Source organism: Coenobita brevimanus, chromosome 55, assembly GCF_032717465.1.
Source record: "Coenobita brevimanus isolate Jiangsu-jjx chromosome 55, ASM3271746v2, whole genome shotgun sequence".
Lineage (NCBI taxonomy): Eukaryota > Metazoa > Arthropoda > Malacostraca > Decapoda > Coenobitidae > Coenobita > Coenobita brevimanus.
The window spans coordinates 44,934,757-44,961,911 of NC_137008.1; the positions used below are offsets into that span (position 1 = coordinate 44,934,757).

General features: G+C 40.9%; 1 protein-coding gene across 1 annotated transcript in view; it reads left to right on the forward strand.

The window, feature by feature from the left end:
* LOC145401315 (5-hydroxytryptamine receptor-like) overlaps nucleotides 1-27,155 on the forward strand; it is a 229,125-nt gene that overhangs the window by 48,218 nt on the left and 153,752 nt on the right. Inside the window, exon 2 of the mRNA XM_080273640.1 lies at nucleotides 16,778-16,911. Coding sequence (XP_080129766.1) covers nucleotides 16,778-16,911 — 134 coding nt within the window. The remainder of the gene's footprint in view (nucleotides 1-16,777; nucleotides 16,912-27,155) is intronic.

The following is a 27,155-nucleotide window of genomic DNA, read 5'->3' on the forward strand; positions in this document are numbered from 1 at the left end:
AATTAAACCCTAAAGAATTTTTCAGCTGCATCAAAAATAAAAAGGTAATTACTTCAACAATCTGACCCCTTCATCACAGAAAACAGAGGTCATCCTAATGATGAAACTAAGATGGAGAAAGTTTTTAATACATTCTTTGCGTCAGTATTTACAGTGAAAAGTACAAGTGGGACTCTTGCAGTTTCTCCAGTTCCTATAGAAGAAAGTAACATCATCAGTGATATTAAAGTTTGTGAAAGAGATGTTCGACTTGCAATCAGTAAACTTTAGGTGAATAAAACACCAGGTTTGGACAAAATATCTCCACGTGTATCAAAGGAACTACAGAATGAAATATCAAAAGCCTTTACCTGAACTTTTTAATTTATCACTAAACAGCAGTAAGGTGCCACAAAAGTGGAAGCTTGCCAACGTATCCTCGATATTCAAAAAAGGCAACAAAGCACAACCAGAAACCTATCGCCCAATTAAACGTGAGTGGTTTGTACGTTGCTGGAAACTATTATCGGAGACAAGTTTGTAAGACACTTGGAAACAAATAATCTTATCAAAGATTCGCAGCATGGTTTTCGGAATAAGCACTAATGCCTCACGAATGTATAGGACTTTTTCAATGATGACTGTACTGAACATATACAACCGGGCTAAATCCATTCATGTTGTCTTTCTCGATTTTCAAAGGCTTTTGACAAAGGTCCACACAAAATGCTCTTTCGGAAGCTAAAGACATGGTTTCAGTGGCAGTGTGCTCAGGTGGAGCGAAGAGTAGCTTACTGGACGAAAACATAGAGTTGTAATATATGTAAAAGAATCTGGCTAGATAGGTTTACAAATGGAGTGCCACAGGGTTCAGAATTAGGGTCTGTTCTTTATTTACCATACGTAAATGATATTGATGAAGGATTATATTGTAAGAATTCTCAAGTTGTTGATGATACGGAAATAGGTAACACAGGAGACATAGCATTGCAGAGGCAGGCAGTTCAGAGAGATGTTGATCAACTGTTTTATTGAGCCCAAACATGCCAAATGGTCTTCAATATTAATAAAAGTAATGTGCATAATAATGTTCGACTTTACAGGGAAACCATGAAAAAAGACCTAAGAGTTATAATAACGAGTAATTTGAATCCTAGTCAACGGTGTACAGAGGTTGTTTTCATTTTTAATCGGTAAGTTTATTGGATTCATAAGTAGGGCATTCGAACATAAATCAGAAAATGTCGTCCTCGCCCTGTATAATACCTTTGACCGCCCACACACAAAGAATTTCGTCCAGAACTGGCTACCTTATTGTAAAAAAGATATGGAGAAACTTAAGAGAGTATAGTGAAGGGTGACAAAGAAGACACGAAAATTGAGAAACAAACCATTACAAGGGTTGAAACTGTTTACCTTAACTAAGCACGGTCTATAAGGAGACTGAAATAAAGAATACAAAATCCTTAAAAGACATGAAAATATTGCTGCTAAGAAACACTTCACAGATCAGTCGAATTATATTAGAGGCAATGGACATAAAATCGTTGACAAGCGTTTCTACTCATATGAACCTAAACACTTCTGCAACAGAATTGTAATTATACGAAACAGGTTGCCTCCTTATGTGGTTAACTGTGCTACAACGCTAACATTTACCGCCTGGGTATGTATTGTCTTCTAATCCCCAGCCAAGCATGTTGACTTCCGAATAACACATCTATGAATTTAGATTTCTTGCAGTTCAAAACATGGAAGGCATACCAGTGACCACAGAACAACATCAGTTCCTTACGTTAACTAGATGTGTTTCCCTTGCAAGTTAAATAGTATAGAATATGATATCCTTTCATCCTTTCCTATGAAATTTCCATGACAGCATTTCTGTGCAACATGATACTAATAAATGTGAGTTTGGATGAGTAAATTGGGAGTGTGTCTTCCTGTCTCGGCTACCTCCCTTTCTTTGAGGGAAGCAGCCTAGGTGTATAGATAGATAACATTCCTCCTCACTATTTCTTGCTGGCTTCGGCTGTGCTTCTGCTTTCCTATCCTTGTATATGACAGATAAAATATTGAAGTTTGTTATAGCCTGTCATGTAGCTAACAGCCTCTAAAGGGCCAGTTCGTAATCGTATCCTCCTCCTCCTTTTGGCACTGTAGCTGCCGGTGATGGTGACTTTTCCACTAACAGGAATCGCTTCCTCTCCAACTAGATCATTTGTGCCAGACATTAGGTTCCTGGTCCCGAATTCACAGACAAAAGTGGGATCACTTCCCCGTCTTAATTCAAATTTTCGCATGCAGGTTGAATAAGAGGCACTGGAGGTGTCTTTACTCTCCTTTCCCTGCCGTTCTTCCATAAAACACTAAACAGTTCATGGTGAATTTCCTCTCTGAACTAAAGTTAGTTTTTGCAAGATTAACGTGTGACGCGGGACGATGCTAGAGATTCTTTGTTCTTCCTAAAAACACAAACCCTAGTTACGACAGGGAAGTGATGGTAAGTTTGCTTAGTAATTCAGCTTCTGTTCTGTTTAGACACAAACTGGAAGAGATACTGCCCTGTGCTGTAGTATTCCTGTTTCCCCAAGTTTATAATTTACCTGCGGGATGATCTTTGGGAACGGCCTTGCCTGTCTGTCTCTTACTGACCCTTTTCAGAAACGATGTGCTTCACTTGAGTGACTTAGTGACTGCCTTGTATTTCTCTGAAGCTCCTGTTTCACGCCGGCAGGCTTTAGCAAAACCCCATATTAGGAGTCCAGAGTTTCTGCGTCTGTTATTTTGCAATTGTTTATATACATGTTAGCATCGAGACGTAATTTACTCTACACTATCAATTTTCAGAGTACAGGTAATCTTCCTTTTAAGTCAAGGATCTGTTCCACAGTATTACAAAATTTTTTAGGTGCTGACACTTACCTCAACATCTTGCGCTTAGGCATCTATGTTAGAATGGGACCGAGTTGTATCGTACCGGCACTAGTTTTCTCAAACAGTTTTGATCCAGTTTCAACAACACTTAGTGAAAGAGTTGAGGGTGAGTCAAGAGGTTAACGCCCTTAGTCTTGAAACTGAGAGCAAGGGTTACTCTTCCCACACCCCGTTCAAAGTGGAAGCTCACACCTTCAACATAAGTGGTAATCTTGAATGCGTAAGAGCGCACCCTTTCGTGTGGGTAGGCGTGGCAAACAGTCGGTAGCCTTAATTAAATTTAAAATCTAAAACCTTATTAGGAAAAAAAACAGTTTCTAAAATTCACATACAGTATAATCTCAATGATAGCAGTTTATCATTAAAGACGAATTTATTCTTGAATACTCTGTGTAAGAGTATGGATACAGTCTCTGAACCGTAGGAAAAATTTGGTGTCACACATAGCTTCAAAGAGGTTCATTCTGTCAGTATTAACTCTGCGAATACCCTTGGCTGGTCATACCGATTTTGACTATATTTCTGCCCCAGTGCTTGTTTTTGCCATTTTGCACCACCCAAAACCCCGAAACCCCACCAGACCCCCTAGACACTGGGGGGGAGGAGGTTAATTTCAAAACCAGTCAAAAGCACCGAAAATAAAGGCCAAATTCGTTCGTGTCACACCAAAATACACCAGAAAAATATATTGCCATGCCAGAACAAAACAGAGAGAACTTGCAAAAGTTGACTGAACGAGTGCTTGAGACTTCGTAATTCACACTAAGTGGCTGTGCACGATTCGTCTGTTGAGGTAATACTCGGCCTTTCTTTACTGTTTGGCATCATTTCGTGCACTAATCAGCCTATTTATTAAGGCATCATATACCGTATCTGATAAACAGCTTGGTAGAAATATTGAAAAATTAAATGAAGGCTGTTACAGTATCTCACCTTTGTTTTCGTCTCGTCGTAAATTAACAGTCTCCGGAGAAACAGTGAAGTCTTTTAAAACGATAAAAGTATCAAACGCTATTTTTTTTTCCTTACATGATGTTTTTATCGGATTAAAATTACCATCACAAATCATACGGTCCTTCAAATTCTACATAGATTTCTATGCACAAGGCTAGTATGATATGACGAAGAGGCATGTGAAAATGTGCAATGAGACTCCCCACAGATTCCAGTACTGAGTTGCGGTACTCCTTCCTGGTTCGCAGGGGAACGCTCTCCCTTTCGTGCGTTAAGATTACCCAAAAGTACACATAGAGCAAGGTGAACGCCTGCCCACAGTTTGAGACTACGGCCCATACTTTCTTTAGTATAATAGATTACAGATCAAGGTCACAAAACAAAGTCAACTAAAACAGCTTTGACCCGATTTAGACTAAGCTTGGTGGAAGGACTGATAAGACAAGGACGAAGGGAGTCAATTCTGAGAACATCAGTAAAAAATCAAGGTCACGGGGCAAGGTCAAATGCTGACTCGTGTTTTTCTTGTGTGAACAAAATAACTAAAACAGTTGTGATGTGCTCTGTACTAAACTTTGTGGAAGGGTTGAGAATCAGCAAACGGAATGACCTAGTATTTATTAGAACAATAAAGCAAAGGTCAGGGTTATATGTTAACCTCAGCGTAAGTAATTTTATCCAGTTCATTCCAAACCTGCAGAAGTGTTTCAGGGTAAGCCGAGAATAAAGAAGAAAAATTTAGAACAATATGTCAAAGGAGAATATCACAGGATAAGGTCAAAGGTCAAGCTGTGTGTATTGCACTGTAGTAGTATTTACCTGATACCTATCAGCATGTACTTTACTTGTTTGTCCTAGTTTCTATATGACTGGTACTATAGAAGAGGCAAAACGGGCCATATATATATATATATATATATATATATATATATATATATATATATATATATATATATATATATATATATATATATGTGTGTGTGTGTGTGTGTGTGTGTGTGTGTGTGTGTGTGTGTGTGTGTGTGTGTGTGTGTGTGTGTGTGTGTGTGTGTGTGACATATAAAGAGAACTTCCTGTATGTCGACACATCATAAAAATATTTCTACCGTTGTCTTAGCTCAAATAAGTTCAGGTTTGTGCTAGATAATATGTTGCAAATTGTGGGGGTTGAAAGACATCTTCCAACTGGCGATGGAATTTCCCAGGAGTGCTGGTTCCTTTGCAATGCCTTGGAATTGTATCGTCAATATATCATCAAGCCTCCGGTACGGAATCTTCCTCTGTCTGTTTTCAGTCATATCAATAAACTCCTCTGTCGGTCTTACGCTGGGAAGGAGAAAATAGTGACGACGAAGTAAACATAGTGAGCTTAATAACTGTAGGTTCCTATAAATCTCTCTCTACTGAATCAATTCGCCTGGTATTAGCTAGAACAGAATACTGTAGTCCCGTCCATTATTAACACTTTGTCTCCTGTACTCAGTCTCAGCTGAATAAAACTGTCTGGCTTTAGCTGGAATAGAACAATAGAGTTGTGCCGACCATGAGACCATTTCTTTCTTTCTTTTTCTACTGACTGGCCTTAGATTTCTTGACCCCTTGAACTCGAGAACTTTTTTTTCTTGCTACCTTCAGAAAATTCTGTTCAACTTAGGAGGGACCCCTGCTGATGACATGACGGGTAGATCTACAGTACATGTACGCCTCTTAACTACAGAACTCTCCAAGCTGAATAAAATCGCCGGGAGGTAGTAAGAGTAAAAGAGAAAATACGTCGTCATACTGAAGTGGCTAAGACCTTGAATCCGGTGACGTCTTTCTTTACTCTTATCGGAGAAGAAGAGTTAGCTATGGCCTTCATTCACCCCTTTCACTTTATTTCACAAAACGCAACAACACCTTCTTCCTTTCTGTTTACAATTTCACTATTTTTCGTTGAACGACTTTGGCGTCATGGACGATATTGCTGACAACTCTGTATATCAGTTTTTATTAACAAAATCAGAGGCGACGGGAATGAAGAATTGGTACTATATATCACATACAACGAAAGCACACACATATGTGCCCAAGAAATGAAGATGCCCACTACAGTGTCAGAAAAAATGATCTATTGATATTCTTTTGCCTAAAGTAATTGTTTTTAACCAAAAATAAGGTTCTTCTTCCGTTTATTACTGCAGTTTAAATGTCAGATGAATCATGTCTTAATAACAGTACATAAATAATGGGTCTGGCTAATATTCATGTGCCTGTGTTAAGAGTGGGAGTCACGGTGGCTCAGAAATTATCACGTTCGTTGAGTCCTGACGCTGAGCTCATATCCAGCCGTGGCGAGAATTTAAAAGTGGCGCTGGTATTATGTCGGCCCTACTTCCATATGTCGACATACTATCGCACCCTGAAAGTTCATATTAGTGACAATCGGCTCGTACTTCGAGAGAAATGCTCAGTGCAGTCCTTGGAGTTTCACATGCCCCATTTCCTGACTCGTCGAGTCGTCATTGGTCAGGATAAAGAAGGATAAATTCAAATTATCATTGTTCTGTCCTAGGAGATGGTTCAGTGGTACAGTGGAATCCCTACAGGCTGATACAGATGCTTAGTTTCAGTGAAGTAATGCACAAACTGTTGGAATGTTTAAAGTAGAATGTTTAAAGTATTGATGTGCATGTGTCTTATTGCTTCCAGTCATCACTTACATCCAGAGATTTATACAACATCCTTGTTGTTATTCCCACGTACAAAGGATGTCTTCATTGAATTATGAAGACGCTGGAGGCAGAGCATCCCTTTATTTCATATAGCTCACGGCTTTCCCTCAGCCTCCGAGATTTTCAATTAAATTATTCTCTCATATGGAAATACTGGGGCCGACGCTCACCTTGTATACGGATAATTCCTCTCACTTTAATCAGATATATGAATGTAATTTGGAGTCCATAGCAAAGCGAGGTTGCTCCTTTTATATAATAATAATAATTCCCCATTCAAGAAGACCAGAGCTGTATCCCAGCAAATAAGAAATAGTGTTCCACTATACCAGCTTAGAGCTTTGTGTGGAATAAGCGGCGAGGTGATGATAGTCGGTGTGTTGTTACCTGACGAAACTGGGCCAATCTCCTAACTAGAATATTTAATCGTGTATGCTTGAAATTCGAGGAGCCTTAGTTACGAGACAGGAATGGGTCTCCTTTGTTACTAGCCAAATCGACCCAGCAGTTTGACTACACCTGGCCATCAGCTGAACTTACAGGGGTCAGAGGTCGTCAAGTTAGAACAGACGCGATAGTGAATGAGCTTAGGGAATTATGATATGGAGTGAATAGATGGAGAGGGTGGTAATATAATGGTAATCAAAAACTACTATAAAAAGGAAATCTTCTTAATTCTAACAGCAATTTTTGCTTTTGTTAGACATTCTGTCGTCTAATGAAGTCATAGACATCTTGGATTTACACGTCCCACCTATTGACGTCTTTTAAATTTCATTCTTGGCATCGCCAAGCAATTATATGCAGATACGTGAGACATTTTGAAATGGAGAGGTTAGATAGTACCTCCGTAAACCACTTCACTTCTTCGTCTCCCATATTGCATAAAATCGTGATATAGCAGCAAGAATAAAATAAGTAAGACATTATGATACCGAAGGAGTTGATGCATAGTCAGGGCTAAAAGGTGTACTAGATAGTCTGTGATGGTGAAAGTACAGCTGGAGGCAAAAGTTGTGTGGGAGTATCAGTGTTGGTGGAAGTTACGTACCTCTATCACCACTGATTCTTGTGACACGTTTTTACCTCGATTGTACCTTCATCGAACACAATAATTTACTTTAACTGTACTTCTGTTTGACACAACAAATTGGCCCCAACTGTATTAGGCCTTCTCCATAGTGAGGCAGAGAACCCCAGCAAATGTTATAGGAGCTATTATAATTACCACCAAGCACATCTCAGAGATAGGTACATACGATCAAAAAAGTATTGCCCTAGAGGGGACCAATGATATCCTTCATCATCAATGCAGCTCGTGATATTGAAAGAAAATAATGTGTATTTAAATGAATGTACATTTGATGACAATACTAACTATGAAGAAAGAAAATGTTCCAACCAAGTGATGTATTGCGTCCTCATGGAAACTGGGATACTAAAGTGAAGGTGAACCATCGAGCATTTTGCAGTATCCCTCGTCTCTTTTGTTAATCGAGTGTAGAGAAGGTTGCTACCGTGTTCGGCGTAGTAGCTTCCGCTCATCGGCTTGCACAAACTTCACTTCTAGCCCAATGTCTTGCAGCACCTCTTGTCATATAAATCCTTACATCTGGCGTCACATCCTGGGGAGAACACTTAGTACACTTTCTGCAGTACTTATTCCAGCATATGCTACATTCCTGTATCATGTGGTACTATAATTACCACATTTCCACCAATAGTTGTCACGAGTCACTGACACATTTGGTACAACACTCACTGACACACTTCGGTTAACACACACTGACACGCCACAACACACACACATATTGACACACTTGGTACACCATACACTGACACACTTGGTACACCATACACTGACTTACTTGGTACACCGTACACTGACACACTTGGTACACCATACACTGACACACTTGTTACAACACACGCACAGCGACACACTTGTTACAACACCCTTCGACACACTGATTTATAACAGCGGCACAACACACACTGATATATATGCCGCAACACTGCATAACGCAACACCTGCACGCGGAAGTAGCTGTCAAACTGAACAATGGGAAACATTTTATTTTTGCTTGAACAATCCCATTCATTCTTCCTCCTTGTTCGTTATATATATAGATAGATAGATAGATAGGTAGGTAGGTAGATAGATAGACAGATAGATAGACAGACAGATAGGTAGATAGATAGATAGACAGATATCTCTCTCTCTCTCTCTCTCTCTCTCTCTCTCTCTCTCTCTCTCTCTCTCTCTCTCTCTCTATATATATATATATATATATATATATATATATATATATATATATATATATATATATATACACATCTGTGTGTGTGTGTGTGTGTGTGTGTGTGTGTGTGTGTGTGTGTATTTTTCGACAGATCACTCTAAATCATAACAATATTTGTATGGACTCGCACCCAATTTTAATGCCATTTTGTTTTCTTCCTTTTTTTCAATCTCTCCTCTCCCTTTTTTCTCGACATGCTGATCCTGAAGGACCCTCCCTCCTGCTTTCATCTTGGCGAGGCCTTTGAGACACACGCTGTGAGAGTGGAGGGTCGGCAGCATAAACTAATGGTACGGTTGTGCACTGTCCGCTTTAACTCATCCTAAACTTGCCATCTCTCCATCTGGAATGAGAACTGTGGCACGAGTTTGACACTGGATTCTAGAATGTGGTGCTTGTCACTAAGAATTAATATGGAAAGGATTTAGGGCCTTAATATTGTTGTATTTTCCCGCTCAGCTACAAGAAATGTGCTGCAAAAAGACGAAGCTCTCTGCCGAGTTAAGGTGGAGGAACTGGAGGGGAGTGTCAGTAGAGGGAATGAGGAACGAGACAACGCAATTTCACTGTTAGATAGTCATTTTCACTTTATTCTTGCTTCTGTCAGACCCTTTATTTGGCTTACGAGAACACGATAGTAGTGAGAGACTGAATGAAGACTATACATAACCCCTCAAATTCGAAAAGTTTATCTCAGGGTAAATAAAAACGTCTGTAGACAGAAAATGTATAATAATAATACTTCATCGGACTAAAGGCACTAACAGGCTCCACCCAACCCTTCAGTAAGGGGACGTCTTTCTCGTTGACAAGTGCTTCCCTTACCACATCAACAAGGTACTGGATTGCCTCGACAGACCAGTATCCGAAACTCAGCTGCATATGTCATCTCACCGCTGATTGGCTTCTGCCTTCATTAACCGGGTGAGATTCTGTGAAGAAGGCTCTGTACTGCACTGCATAACATTTTCGCGAAGAGGCTTCAAACCTGTTTCAGCATCAGCAGTGTTGGCACTACGTTCTAAATTTTGGAATATCATGGAAAATGTTCTGGTATTGCCTCAGCACTGTCCCCGTTATACTTTCCGCAAGAACAAGAGGTTAATCATCGTTACCACCCTAATCTGGATATGCTTTTGCATTACAGTATTACGAAAAATTGTATGCTGCATATATTTTCGCATTTGTTTGTTTTTCTTTCTTATCTTAATACGTGCTTGCTGTTACCCGTCCCAGCGGAGTAGCGCCCGAAAGCAGGAGAAAGCAACTTCAAGTACTGGCATTCATTCTCTCAGCAGTCCTTTGTAGTGGTCTGTACAAAGCAGTTTTAAACCGCCCATGAGTAGGCTTCACCGATTTACGGCTTACCTCAGTTGTTTCACTTCTTCCCTGTTTTAAACCGTGAACAGTGAGTCATCCTTCTATAAACCACTTTCATCCAATTCCATACCCGCCTCTTATTCACAGGTGCTCATAATTCAGTAATCAGAATCTCTCTTACAGTATCCTTCGACCTCTCCTTAGCTTCATTCTTCCAGCCACTCCTTCAACTTTTGTTTTGTATACTTTCTTATAATTTTTCCACGACACATTTACTTCATATGGCCAGGTACTGAAGAGGGCCGCCTTAATATGGTGGCACTGATATGACTGGGTTGCTGGACTGCCTGGTTAGAGAAATGTCCTTCATTTACTTCTCTTTCCCCCCACAAGAAAGATGATGGCTAGCAGGAGACCAGCTGAAGCCAGCAGTCCACTGGGTTTACATTTTTGATGAACCTAGGGCTACGACAACAATAACAACAACAAACTACTACCACAACTACTACTACTACTACTACTACTACTACTACTACTACTACTACACTACAGTATACCCCTTCATTCTCTAATACGGTACCGGTAGTTATTTTTACTTCATTCTTGCTGCTCCGGGGCGATTTTATTCAGCTTTTGTTTCAAGTTGGAGATGTTAGATATAGTCATCAATACATCACTGACCGTTTCACTACGAGACGCCTCCCATAAACTAAATAATAATAATGATGATAACAATAAATGTGATATAATAATAATAATAATAATAATAATAATAATTCATCGTCATCATCATCATCCAATCCTACATTGTCCCATGAGGAGCGTAGGAGCCCGGGGCTAGGCAAGTTGGTCCTGACATTTAAGATGAGAGTGACCAGCCTCACTCATCCCTGAGTGGCATTACGTGAGCAATAAACCCCAACCAACCCTTGGATATAAACCTTCACCGGCTCAATCCGATTGGAGAGCCCGAAATTACCTACTAAACCACCATGTGCCAAAATTTGGTTATATGGTTACCACCCAGCGTAGTAAATGGTTTCCTGGTATACAGGAAACCATTTGGCTTGTCACTTAGTGTAGAGTCACCCACAGGCAGAAGGAAGAGGAAAGAATGAAAAAAAGAAAGAATGAAGAGGGAATATAAAGTCACCCGTAGGAAGAAGGACGAGGAAAGAATGAAGGAAAGAATGATAGAAGAGGATGGAAGGAAAGAAGGATGGAGGAGAGGAAAGGACAGACACCCAAGAGCAGCACTACATCGAGTGAGTGAATGGTGAGCGCGCCCACCTACCACTTTAATAATAATAATAATAATAATAATAATAATAATAATAACAATAATAATGATAATAATAATAATAATAATAATAATAATAATAATAATAATAGTAATAATAATAATAATAATAATAAATGTTTACAAGTAGTAAGAATTACCTAAACATGACTTCAATGGAATCAGGGAGTTAATACATCCTGCTTTGCCCCTTCCATTGTACAGAACTACGTTTGCTTCCACGTCTCTCCGTCTCTCACAACGCCATTTCTCACCCTGCCAAAGCATCTCAACCCATTATACTATTCTTCTAAGGCACTTCATCTCCGGCATTTTCACCTGATTTCGTTAACTGTACTCTTTTTTACTCTAACTTGGCCTAAAACTGCCGTCAATTGCTGAGTTATAGCATGAGATTAACACTGGAATATGATGCTGGATATGAAATACTGCTATGGAAAGGTAGAGCTGAAGGATCGCCACTGAGCTACGTAAAACATGCTGTCATAGGACAGACATCGGAGCCATGTTAAGTTAAAAGGACTTTAGTATACGAGTAGCATTCAGGCCTCACACTTCGCATCCATACAGTACTGTCGGCGTCCTTCTGCCTTCATACGCACTCATCTTCACCTAAACAGACATTCATCTTTCCTTCCCCACACACTTCTCAACTTCCCCATAGATTCACCCCACTTATCCTATGACTTGTTTCAGAGGCAAAAATCCCATTTCTTGCTACATTTACCCGTGGTACCTAAGACACTTCATTTCCTTCATATTTTTCCCATTCAGACTTACTATCATATCCCTATGCTCTATCTTTCTATTACATCTTTGAGGACGGCCGTGTTTGTGACCTGAACTTCACTTCATATTGGTAAGAATCAATCATGTATCTTTAAATTACAGGAACATCAGACTCCATATTTCAGTACAGTGTAAAACAAATCAGCAGTGCTCATACGTGCTCTTTACAAGTTTTCCCTTACATAAATAGACCCTTACCCTCCTCGCTAGTTTCTCCGTCTCAGACCCAACATTTATCAAGGTGAAAAAAATCCATCACTTTTCCATTCTGGTGAAGAGGTAATTGGCTGACGTCGCTGCCAGATGCCTCCGTTCCCCTCACTCGGGTAAATAGGCCTGCCAGTGCAGTGCTGAGCCTTACAGAATATGAGATTAAAACCTTATATTCGAGAACGCTTTTTGTGGTCTGTTTTCATTATTTTAAGATGATTTTGTTTTAGTGGAAGCCTTTTGTAGTGAAAGGGTTAGTAAAAGCTCTGTCTAACCCCCTAGTCTGAAAAATCTCTTCCAATCTACATATCAGTGTAAGGAGGCAGCAGTAATAAGATAGAATGTACGCCACCATATTCAAGGAGTTCAAGTGTATTTGAACTATCTGTAGTACACTGATATACCGGAAGCAGAGTTTTAGCTTTTCTGTAGTACACTGATATACCGGAGGCAGAGTTTTAGCTTTTTCGACCTAACTCGAACCCTAATACTAAGATTTTGCCACACCCACAGGAACGGCCAGATATAGTGCTAGTCCATAAGAGTTTCACTCACTCCCTCACTCAATGAGTTACAGTAATTTCTTGAAGAATTAGGTCCAGGCCTTATGGGAGGAGTGTTGGGAAAATAAATTTTGCACAATGGTAGGCCTCCCCTTGGGACAAATTTCAGGCAGGGTGGGACCCCGAGGACCCCTTCCAAGGGGGCAGAGGCCCCTGGATGTTCCACCCAAAGCCATTCGGGAATGTCAGCGTTTTCTCTCTCTCTCTCTCTCTCTCTCTCTCTCTCTCTCTCTCTCTCTCTCTCTCTCTCTCTCTCTCTCTCTCTCTAGCAACACGAATTTCTGCACAACAACAGATTTGTACTGGCACCAAGTTACTCGTATATGGTGTTACCCACCATGGTCTCGGACAAAGTCGTTATGCTCGGCCAGTTTTTAACCGCAGAACATGAAATTTTACATACTTATAGATGTTCACCCTGGCCTTGTATTGGGAAAGGGAAGAACCACCGAGTGTTGCGACTGTCGGGGGATATGTAAATTCCACCTCCCACGGGTGGGGTGGGGGCGGCCCCCAGGGGGAACATTGCCTAAGAACATGAGTTTTTGCACAATGGTAGATCTTTACTGGGGCCACATTTTAGGCAGGGTTAGACTCGCAAAGGCCACCCACCATGGAGTGTGGGGTCATGGTTTTTAACCTAAAAACACGAAACTCCGCATACTGCTAGATAAGGCTGAAACCCCGATGACCCACTGGGAACAACGCCATAATTTTATGTAGACACGCGAAATTTTGTACAGTAGTAAACCTTGACCCAAACGAAAGTTTATTTAGGGTCGGACTCCCGGGATTCACCATTTTGCCCCTCTCTTAAATAATTATTTCTTTCTCCGTATAATATTTCAGTGTTGGTTGCGGCTGTCAAAGATGTCCGTTGTCATTTTTGTGTGTCTGACTCTCGCCATAGACCTAGCCTGTTTGCAGCGGTCCATCAGTCCTCCCACGTGCCATACACCTATGCCTGACACCGCTCCGGCACTAATGCCCTCCGTTCGTACTAAGCACATGCTAGGGCAGTATCAGCCAAGACTAAGTTAATGATATTAACGGAAGTAGGTCTGTGGAAGATCAGTATATTATGTTTTAATGAAATTAGTATCATCAGACCTTTCCTTGCCTCGGGATGGAACTCACGTCATTTAGAACAGCAGACCACTACTTTGACACAACCTTTCTCCATAGCACTCACATAATGCCACTCAGGGGAAAAGGTACTTGTTACTCGATTTAATGTCAGGATTAAGAAGCCTGATCCCAGGCCCTTACGCAATACAAGATTGGGTTATTGATAGAACCATTTTGCCACAACTCGATAAGGTCTCTTTTCCTACGATGATTGCTTTCACTCTGTGTACCGATAACTCTAACCTAAGTCAACCTTAACCTAACCTAACCCTTATAGTCTAACCTAACAACTTACATCGTACTGGAAGAGAAAAAGTTCCCCAGATCCACTAAGACTTTGTAGATTCACACCCCTGAATTGCTTATGCACCTTCTCCTCTCCCTCTCTGTCACAACACCTTCGTCTCCTCTTATGGTCTATCACTTTACTCTCGAGTCCATAAATAGCCTCCCTCCGAGAAAAGCTCCTCACTGATTCATTGCTCCCTATTTCTTTCTCCTGTCTGGATCTCTTCGGCTCGGATGTTTTCTCTCAGCTTTCACATCACACATACACCATTAATTTCCCTTCAACCACTTCAGTACAATGACATCATTTATATACGATATTGGTGGTGTCATCAGACGAGTTTTGAAGCTCTAGATAGATTTAGGATTCGACGATTAAGATGTAGCCTTCTTTAACGCAATGACTTCTAGTGATGTGTCCCAAGTTGAATAAAATCGTCTGGTGGTAGGAATGATGATGGTGATGGTGATGATGATAATAATAATAATAATAATAATAATAATAATAATAATAATAATAATAATTACAAGAAGACGAAGAAGAGGAAGAATAAGAAGAATGATGATGATAATGATAATGATGATAATAATAATAATAATGATAATAATAATAATAATAATAAGAAGAAGAAGAAGAAGAAGAAGACGAAGACGAATAAGAAGGAGAATAAGAAGAAGAATGATGATGATGATGATGATGATGATAATAATAATAATAATGATAATAATAATAATAATAATAATAATAATAATAATAGTAATAATAATAATAATAATGATTAATACGTCATCGGATGCTTTTTGTTTTTGCAACCACAGCTTTATCTGGAGCGGAACAGTAGACCGCAGTAAACCACCAATTTCAATCGGGTGATCGGGGTGAAGGGGTCAGTCACGTATTCTCCGCACATACCGTTCATTTGTGTCAAGCATTCTTCGACGCCCCACCCATATTCTCTCTCTTTACATCTACAAAGCTTTATAATCTGTCACATCTCATGCTTTGTATATGCCCATCTGTCACTGACTCCTTCCTTGCAGATGTTGTCATATGGCCGTAAGTTGGCGATGGTGTAGGCAAGTCCTTGATTTATGACGATCAGTTTTAAAACACCTTTGACGGTAGAAACTAGTTGATACTCCATTCCGTTATACATGACGCAGTCAGAAACGAGGTAGAAAGGTCAAAAATTCTCGTATGTTTAATCACTTGTTCCAATAAAATGTCAGATATTGAGGATTTGCCTTCCCTTTCACCGACTAACTCATATACCGCCACTCCTCTCGACCTGATGCTACTGACTCCTTTCCACCACTCTCCCCCTAACACACATTATACAGGTGTTATAGTGATAGTAGATGGTAGCGACCATCATCAACTCACTTGATGTAGTACCGCCTCCTTCATTCACCTAATTATTTTTCTGTATCTGTTCTCCTCTGTTCCTTTTCTCCCATCCTTCCTGTCACTTTTATTATTCATTTTTCCACTTCAGGTGGCTATACACTGAGTGACAAGCTTAGTTTCCTGTTACCCACGAAGCCATTTACATCAATGGCTGGTAACCACAGAACCAAATAAGGGGGTGATGTGGAGCCCGTTATGATCTTCCTGTTAACTGGATGGGAAAACGCAAATGCGGTGTTCATCCGAGAACAAAACTTCCTTACTCTTCCCTATTCCTCGCTGTGACAAGACGCTATCTGTCGCAAGAGAACATTGGTTCAGTGCACGGGACGGCCCTACAGAGGCGGCTGCCTGCTTGCGATTGATGAGTATGTTTGGCCAGACAAACAGAGAATACTCAGCAACAACAACAACAACAACAACAAACAACGTCGTTTAAACCAGATTTGTCTTGATGGGAGAGTGTGGGGGTAATGCAGATACTTTTTCATGTTCTTTTTGTTGTTCTGTCGTATTATACCGTACATGTTTCTCAGCTTCACGCATTCTACACCTCTTAAACCTACTATCACAGTACTAGTGGTCACCTTCCATTATCCGTTCCATTAGTGTCCATTATATTCATTGGCAATCATCACCATTATCCTGACCATTTTTTTCCACCTTGGAATGGGAGGAAGTAATATCTAGAAAACGAGGAAAGGTGAGTCCGAAAGTGGGAGAATTATCAGCAGCATGCCCACTGAAATGGGCCAGACATTAATTCGAACATCATTCAAGCCCCCGGAATCCTGGGTCCAGCTCCCAGGCCTAACTACCTGAACGCGTTGTTTTCTGTACTAATTACAATCTTCTTTATTCACAGTTATCTATCTTTCTTTCAGGCAACGTGTTTGTGATCGCGGCCATCCTGCTGGAGCGGAACCTTCAGCAGGTGGCCAACTTCCTCATCGTGTCCCTGGCCGTGGCGGACCTCATGGTGGCCTGTCTCGTCATGCCTCTGGGAGCCGTGTATGAGGTTAGTAATCTGGGGCACGGGTTCATACACAAACATAGCTATATTAATTCTCTGCCCTAACCATGATTAGTTTTTTTTTTTTTTTCCAGGAAAGACAGTACAACGTCTTATTCATCCTTCAAAGGAAATTTTGTGTTACAAGAGGAAGTTGATTCTAAGTTTGTTCGAGAATCTTGTGATAAGATCGCTGCCGTGTTTTTTTTTTTTTTTTTTTTTTTTTTTTTTTTACTTCTCAGTGGAGAGAATCCAACATGATAACTTCACTGGAGAGGTCTGGAGCTAATGGTTATCTCGTGATGGCCTACCAGCAGCACGTGTGATCTGACCTGATTTAGCTCCATAACCTGTTTCAGCTCAATTGATGGCCATATTAGTCAGATTAGAGGGTGGATTTGAGTAGTAACCAAGGAAACTCATCTCTACCTAAGACATAATGCTTATTAGTTTTCATGTACCAGTGCATAATATTCAAGATGTGAGAGTAGCCTAGTTCCGTCAGATAAAAACAAACCGCAAATAAGCATGCACACCACTGAGAGCCGTGAACGAGGTTAGTAATTTACGAGTACTGCCTCGGATGATTTGTTGGCATCTCGGTAAAAAGGTTTCCAGTCATCTTAAGCGTCTTTGGGAAGGCTTGGAGCTCACTAAGGATTCCAAGGTAACCAGTCCAGTAATGTTCATGTGGATGGTTCGTGTGCTCGCCATCATCATCAACAAAGGCAACTGTGGACGCAGTGGCAGAGCTTTTAAAGTTTTGATGTTTAAATTGAAAAAACATGGATTCTTAAGGCGGCATGATGTGTTGGAACCAGAAGAGGTGTGCATAAATGATAAGGAAAGCACCCACTAAAAACTTCTCCAGACTACGATACTCAACCATCACTTTGCAAATTCAGGTCCCTGGCTCAGTTGAGGATGCAAACAGACTGAAGTAAAGGGGAAGGGGTGGCTGGAGGCTATTCCCTCATGTAACACCTCCAGGGACGTATTTGGTCAACTCCCTTGACACCTTGATTCCGGTGGCGTCTTTCACCGCGTTATTTTTGCTGCTATCAAACAATTTTATTCATCTCAGAGATTTCCCACTGTGAAAGGATAAATGTGGGTTAAATCTAAACCATCCTGTTCAAAATTTACTCCTAACCTGAGTAAAACTCCCCAAAAGCAACAAGAATATTATGAAAATATGTCATCGAATTGAAGGAATTAACATCTGAACTACGGCTGACGTCAGTTTTCTAGTTTTTGTTGCTAACAGACTACATTTTTTTTTTTTCAAATTTGGAAAGGCCTCTCGTATGGAAGTGGTTTATTAATGCTTACCTAAGCTCACAAGTCTGAAAAGTCATCCCTATGCTGAATAAAATCGTCAAAGGATGGCAAGAATAAATTTTACAGAAGGTCACTCAGACTCAAATGATTAACAGGTTCTATAACATGACCCCATTTTTCCATTATACTCGCTTCCACCAAGTTTTTCTTTGGCTAAGAAGAAGCCCCACGAACTAAGGGGGTTAGACTCAACATCAATGATCCCCTCCAGCACTATAGTTTTTAGTACTATGGTCTTACTACTGCCAAATCTTTCAAGGTGAAGAGGTTAGTTACATATTCTAGACGGTGGTAGCCTAGACCCGAAACACTCTGCCTCACAGGGATGATGATCTATTATTTTGAGGTTAATAATTGTTTTGCCTGGTGGCTGTGTGCGTGCGTGCGTGCGTGCGTGCGTGCGTGCGTGTGTGTGTGTGTGTGTGTGTGTGTGTGTGTGTGTGTGTGTGTGTGTGTGTGTGTGTGTGTGTGTGTGTCTGTCTGTCTGTCTGTCTGTCCGTCTGTGTGTCTGTGTCTGTTTGTGTGTGTGTGTCTGTGTCTGTCTGTTTGTCTGTCTGTCTGTCTGTGTCTGTGTGTGTGACAAAGAACAGATAGACAGATCAATGACTGGCCTGTTGGCAGAGAGAGAGAGAGAGAGAGAGAGTGTTATGATGCTGGGAGTGCGTGTAATAAGTGGGGAGAGGCAAAACAATTATTATTTGGTGTATTATGAACGTACGGTACGCTGTATTATAACAACACACGGCAGTATTTACATGGCATACACAGCTTCATAATATCATTCCCTTGACAGTTTATTTTTCACATTATACCATGTTATTCCCTTATATGTAACAGGTATCTTTTCAGTATCGACAGAGTGCAGCATTAATATATATATATATATATCTCATCGGCCGTTTGAGTGTTCACTGCAGGACCGGCCTATCCCGACCGAAGTAGGGACGATACAGCCAATGTATCTCTACAAAGTGGCTTAGCCTGTCTGGTAGAGATTGTGTGTAGGGTGAGAAGTGCTTGTAAATGTAACTGTAGTGTTGAAGTGGCTTTGGAGGTGTGTGTAGTCTGCGAACCAAGTGTAATCGGCCCGCGCAAGCCGACTGGGTGCAAGCGTACTTTATAGTAAGCGACACTGGTTCAGCCACAGCACCCTTGATGTCCGCCAAAGCAGTACGTGGCCAGAAGAACGCTCCCAAAGTTTATTACCCTGGCGGGGCGCGAACCCTCCTTCTTCAGTGTACGAAAACGCACACTTTACCACTGTACCACAGAGGCTCCATATAATATATAGATAGATAGATAGATATAGATATATGTATATATAGATAGATAGATAGATATAGATATAGATATATAGATAGATAGGTAGAGAGACAGATAGATATAGATATACAGTATATCAATCAATCTATCTATCTATATCTATATATCTATCTATATAGATAAATAGATAGATATAGACAGATAAATACATACATACATATTGTATATCTATATCTATCTATCCATCTATCTATCTGTCTATATCTATCTCTCTATATCTATATCTATATCTATCTATCTATCTACAGTATAGATAGATAGATATAGAAATAGATATAGATATCTAGATAAATAGATAGATAGATAGACAACTAGATAGATAGATATAGATATACAGTATATCTGCCGATCTAAATCAATCTATCTATCTATATAGACAGATAGATTGATAGGTATAGATATAGATATATGTACTGTATCTATCTGTCTATCTACGTATATCTATATCTATATATATGACTCTCTCTCTCTCTCTCTGTATATATATATCATCATCATCAGCCGTTTGAGTGTCCACTGCAGGCCCAGCCTATCCCGACCGAAGTGGGGACGATACAGTCTATGTATCCCCACCAGTGGCTTAGGCTGTCTAGTAGAGACTTTATGTATGGTGAGAAGTGCTTGTAATGTTGGAGTGGCCTTGGATGTGTGTGTAGTCTGTGAACTGTGTGTAATAAGCCCGTGCAAGCCGACTGGGTGTAAATATGCTTTATAGTACACGACATTGGTTCAACCACAGCATCCCTTATGTCCGCCAAAGCAGTATGTGGCCGGGTGAACACTCCCAAAATTTTATTACCACGGGGAGTCGCGAATCCTCGGTCTCCCATGTACGAAAACGCACACATTACCACAACCACAAAGGTTCCAAAATCTCTCTTTCTCTCTCTCTCTCTCTCTCTCTCTCTCTCTCTCTCTCTCTCTCTCTCTCTAAATATTATATATATATATATATTTATATATATATGTATATATATATTTATATATATATATATATATATATATATAAATAACAAAACAGAGGAAGGAAAAACAAATGTATGAAACCGGTATTCATACACAAGATTGCTGGTTATCTCTGTTCATAAAAATCTGTAACAGTCGGACCTGAACAGCTGTAGGTTGAGGTTTAGGCGGAAACAACTCTGAGGAAGTGAGTTCAAAAGAGATGTAGTTCGGGAAATAAAAGATTTCTGATAGGCGGAATTCCTGCAGTATGGCAGTGTGACATTCCAGCCATGAGCGCTACCAGATGCCTGTGTAGCAGAGGGGAAGGCATGGAGAGGTGGCATAATGGATGCAACTTCGTATAAGCATTTGCCATAAAAATATCTAAAATAATGTAAGAGAGGCACCATTCCTTCTTACCTGTGGGGGGGAGGGTAGTTTATTTGTAACAGCAAGGTCATTAATAATTCTAACAGCTTTGTTCTCAGTTTTGGTTAGTTGCATTAGTGCAACCTTCCCACATCCACTCCACATGGGTGGACAATATTCCAACTGAGAGTGCACATGACTCCTACGAACTACAGCCATCTGCTCGTCAGTGAAGAAACTACGAATTCTGTGCAATAATCAAACTTCTTTGAGACGGTTTTAGCAAGTGATCTGACATGGTAGGTCCAGCCAAGGTGATTGTTAAGTGAAACAGAGAATTTTAATACTTCTGGAGACAGGAATATTAGCAGCATTGAAGGTAATGTAGGAAACTGGCAATAACTTTCTATTAGTAGGAAACTGGCAATAACTTTGTTAGTAAACTGTATATAGTTGGTTTTACTAACCTTAAATGGCACAAGTTATTTTGCCCCGATTCAGTGTTCCTAGATAAGCCTTGAATTATGGAGATAGCTGTACTGAGTTGTGAGTCAGAGATATTAAAATCTGTGAATGGGTGTTTAAGTGTGAATGAACTGTGAAGTGTTGAGTCATCTGCTTATGAATGGATGGGATATGAGTGACGAATAAGAGATCATTAATAGGAAATAGGAATAGGGTTGGAGCCAAAACTGATGCTTGTGGCAAGGTGGCATTATTTGAGTAGAAATTGGAATATACATCATCTGCTTTTACTCCTGCCTTTCTATTGCTGAGATATGAGGAAATCAGAGGAACAAAAGACGTTAGTCCATAGCAAGGGAGTTTGGATTGCAGGGAACGGTGTCACACTCTGTCATAAGCTTTACAAGTATCAAGGGCTACTGCATGAGTCCCTCCATGTTGGTCAATTGACTGATAGATGATGCGAGTCAGAAAATTAAGTAATCAATGGTGGATTATTAGTGGCAAAAATCATACTGTCTGTCACTAATTAAGTTATTGGACTCGGGATGTTTACCTACGTGGGTATTCATTACAGTTTCAAATAGTTTACCAAGAGAAGATGTGATAACTATTGGTCCGTAATCAGAGGGGTCAGAGGAACTTCCTATCTTTGGAATTAGGTGGATATTGGCTTCTTTCCAAGAATTATGGAATGAAGAAATACATATGCATAGTCTAAATAATATGGCTAGAACAGAAGCAAGTTCTGGGGAGCACTTTTTCAAAACAATTGGAGGAATTCCATCAGGACCTGGAGCTTTGTTGGTTGGTAAATTGTCTAGGACGGATTTTACGTACCCGGTATCTAGTCTGTTTTTTAGGTGAAGCATTTCTGGAGAGTCAAGTTCAAGTACTGGGACGATCTGGCTGACTTCCTCTAATGTAGAATTTCTAGCAAATGTACTGGTAAGGATATTCGCTTTACCACGCAGATCATTTGTAATGTTACCGTCTGAAGATTTTAGTGGGGGAATGGGTGATGACTTGTTAGTCTGAATGAACTGAGAGTTGACCAGAAAATCCTATTGTCACTAGGATTGTTTAGTAGTTTGGATGCTTCGTTGTGAAGACAATTTGACTTGGCGAGATTTATTAATGTTTTTGTATGGTTTCTGGTAATTTTAAATTGACTGAATGATTCAGATGTTTTTTATTTTAAGTAAGAGTTGTATGCAATGACTTTTGGGCCGTTGCTCAGGCACAGTTGCTATCAAACTTACTTCTACTATGGAACGCATTCTGTCCATTTTTCCTTTCTCTGAAATCTCCATTCTAGGAGATTTCAGTGTTCACCACCACCTTTGGCTCTCACCTCCTTTCACTGATCCACCTGGTGAACAAACCTACACCTTTTCTATCCTTAATGACCTAGAGCAGCTTGTACAGCACCCTACCCGTATCCCTGACTGCCTTGGAGAGAGCTCCAACATACAACTAAATCCTTCTGCTTACACTGTTAATCTTCTCTCTCCGTTGGGTTCCTCCGATCACAACTTTATCACCTTAACCTGTCCTTTCGCCCTGGTACGGTCTGCGAACCCTCCAAACAAACGTCGTCTGTGGCACTTTGGAGCTGCGGATTGGGAGGCCCTCAGGCAGTACTTCTTTGATTTTCCGTGGAATGATTATTGCTTCCATGGCCGGGAGCCATCTGGGTGTGCCTTGCGCATTAAGGTCATTCTCTCAGGCAAGGAAGCATACATTCCTTTCTCATATCCTTTGACTAACGCAAGAAAGCCTTGGTTTAATCACGCTTGTTCTAATGCTGTCTGCAACAAGGTACCGGAGCCAACCCACCCCTGAATCACATCTTTTATACGTTTCTGCCCGGAATCGTGCTAAGTCTGTTCTTTGCTCTGCTAAAAATAATTTCATCCATACAAAATGCTCTCAAGTCTCTAACTCGAATTCTTCCCGCTCCGTCTGGCACCTTGCCAATAACCTTTCTAACAACTTTACCTCATCATCCTTCCCTCCTCTTTTCTACTCTGATGGCTCTGTAGCTCTTTCTTCTACTGATAAAGCAGATCTCATCACTCAGACTTTCTCCTCCAATTCCACCTTAGACGATTCCGGTGCTGTTCCTCCATCACTTCCCTCCTCTGGCTTCCTCATGGTTGACATAAAAATTTCTTCAGCTAATGTAATTTCTGCCATCACAGGCCTTAATACTAATAAGGCTTATGGGCCTGATGGAGTCCCTCCTGTTGTTCTCAAGAACAATGCTTCTGTGCTTACACCCTGCCTAGGCAAACTCTTTAACCTTTGTCTATCAACTTGTACCTTTCCTTCTTGCTGGAAGTTTGCTCTCATTCAGCCAGTCCCAAAGAAAGGTGACCATTCCCAACCCTCTAACTATCGTCCAATTGCTTTAACATCCTGTATCTCAAAAGTTTACGAGTCAGTTCTTAATACAAAAATTTTAAAGCATCTTTCCTGTCACAACCTTCTTTCTGATCGTCAGTATAGGTTCCGTCAGGGACGCTCCACTGGCGATCTTCTCGCCTACCTTTCAGACTCCTGGTCATCATCCTTTCGGGACTTTGGTGAAAGCCTTGCCATTGCACTTGATATCTCAAAGGCTTTCGACCGAGTCTGGCATAAATCTTTTAATTTCCAAACTGCCCACTCACGGTTCTATCCTTCTATCTGTCTCTTCATCTCTAGCTTCCCTACTGATCGTTCTATAGGCGCTGTTGTAGACGGCCATTGTTCTTCTTCTAGATCTGTTAACAGTGGTGTTCCTCAGTGCTCTGTCCTATCACCAACTCTCTTCCTTTTATTCATCAACGACCTTCTAAGCTGTATATCTAACCCTATCCACTCATACGCTGATGACTCCACCTTTCCATTCGGTTCCTGCAACGTCCATCTCAGCAGTTACTTCAACAAACAAGGGATGAGGCTATGGCACACCTAATGACTGACTTGGCTCGTATCTCTGACTGGGGTAAAAATAATCTGGTTGCTTTTAATGCATCAAAGACTCAGTTACTACACTGATCAACCCGACAAAATCTTCCCCAGGTATACCCACTAATGTTTAATAATATTCAGCTTAATCCTGCATCATCCTTGAACATGCTTGGGGTTTCATTTACACGGGACTTATCTTGGAAAGATCATATTACATCTCTTGTAAAATCTGCTTCCATGAGATTTGGTGTGCTAAGCCGACTCCGTTCCTTCTTTACCCCTGCACAATTGTTGACTCAATACAGGGATTTTATCCGCCCCTGTGTGGAGTACAGCTCTCATGTGTGGGGAGGCTCCCCACATACAGCTCTTCTCAATAGCTGGAGTCAAAGGCTTTTCGTCTCATTAACTCTCCCCCTCTTACCGACTCCCTTCAACCTGTGTCTCTTCGCTGCACTGTTGCATCTCTATCTCTTTTCTATCGTTACTTCCATGGTCACTGCTCTTCTGAACTGTCTACATGCATTCCTCCACCTCTACGACGGGCACGTAGCATCCGTCTAGCAGCAAACTCTCATCACTTTTCTGTCAAACTCTCTAATGCAAGAGTTAACTGTTACTCCCAGTCCTTCATTTATGCAACAGATCATCTCTGGAACTGTCTCCCTTTGTCTGTATTTCCTGCTTCCTATGATCTCCAGTCTTTCAAACGCAGTGTGTCCAGGCATCTCGAAATGATCGGCTCTTGAGTTTGGCTGTCTCTTGTATTTTGTTTTTCTCTTGGAAGGGGCAATTTTGCGGGCTCGCGGCCCTTGGTTCCTTCTTCCTCGAATAAAAAAAAAAAAAAACATTTTTGGGAGTCCCATTTTTTAGTGAACTGGTGATCTGGTATGAACAATTCCATAGCAGCTTGTATTAAGTCATTAATATGGGACTGGGTAGAACTGATGTCACTAGAGAAGAAAGACTGCCATGGAATGTCAGCAAGATAATTTATGAATCCATCCCGGTCTGCCCTATCAAAGTGCCATCGGGTCACCCTGAGAAGAGGTAGGTTTGGGGGAATTAACTAATGAGGCTTTGATGAGACTGTGGTCAGAGGATTCAAATGGGGACAGTACATCTACAGTATCCTGTACTGATCTGGATTACTTGTCAGGAACAGATCCTAGAGAGAGATGTTAGGGTTTGGATTATTTGTTTTTCTGGTTGTTCGCTTTACTAACTGTGTGAGATTAAACAATTCTGCAAACAGCCCACATTCTAGACCAGTATCGTCAGTCCTGGTAGAATGCGATGACCAGTCTACATTATATATGTTAAAATCACCCAAAACAGTAATTTCGGTGCCAAGGGTGAAGTTAAGATTAGCTAACTGTATGGATATGGAGTCAAATTCACTAGGTTCTGAAGAAATGTTAGGGGAGCGGTAGACTACACAGATATATTTGGTAATATTTAGATCATTTAGTTTATACAGTGGGTAATCACAATTAGTTGAAGTCTAATCATTGTCATCTGCTAATTCAGATTTGATATAACAACAGGTGTCACCCTTGTTATGGAAGTTTGTGAAGAGCTGGTAACCAGGAAAAGAAAATGGAGTTATTCAGTAGTGGGTGAGATTTGGGATTCTGTGAGGAACAGGGCTAGAGGGGGTACTGACTGAAGAAAAAAGTGATTTGAATTCAAATTGGTACTAAGACCACGGATATTGGTGAAGTTTAGGGCCGAACTTGTGCTTCTTCACTGACGAACATGAACTATGTTTGCAATAGTAACTGCCGGCACAGTCACTTCATAGCGACCGGGAGGACCCTGTGCCACAAGCCCTACCCTGCCGATGGTGGCAATCCGAGATACCACCGGATTTGCATATATTAATGCAGCGGCCATTGCTAAGGGGGAATGGAAATAGAAGACGTGGTATCTAATGTGCATGTAGTATGGCGTTGACAGTTGAAGGTAAAGGTATTATGAGAGCATGCTGGCCTATTCACTATATAAGTGAAAGCACTGAAAATGTTCAGCAAAGGGAGATGGTCAGGACCAGGTCCTTAGGGCTGGTGAAACATGAGTTCCAGCTCTCCCGGTCACCACTTTGCCATCCGCCGCGGAAGTACCGCCCTGATCGACTGGTGCTACAGTCTACTGCCAACCATATATATATATATATATATATATATATATATATATATATATATATATATATATATATATATAAAACATAAGCCCAGCTCAGAGTGCTAGGGGTTGGCCTAGAACAACGGTAATGATATGCTAGTCACCGTCAACTCGATTTCCTGCACAGCTTCCTCCCATCTATGCTTTTAGTCAATGTGAGGTGCCAATATCACCCTTACACTCCACTATCCTACCTAACAAATAGGATGTGCTGGTGGCCGTGACATCACATCCACTTGCACCTGTCAATCTGTGATCAGTCAATGAGAGAAACTCTGTTAGGCTACTCCGCTGTGTTCTGCCAACTGGATGAATCAACATGCACGCGCGCGCGCGTGCACACCCACACCCACACCCACTCACTCACCCACACACACACACACACACACACACACACACACACACACACACACACACACACACACACACACACACACACACACACACACACACACACACACACACACACACACACACACACACACAGCAGTCAATAAAATACAAACGTGATGTGGAAACTAATCGTCTAGTAAAAGGTGCTCTGAAAATCGTCTTAGCACACGAGAACATGGCTCATAAAGAAGGCCAGGACATTGTGAGATGAAGCCCTTTTACACTCAGGATCTGATATTTACCCTCAACTGTATTAAATCGTGGAGTTT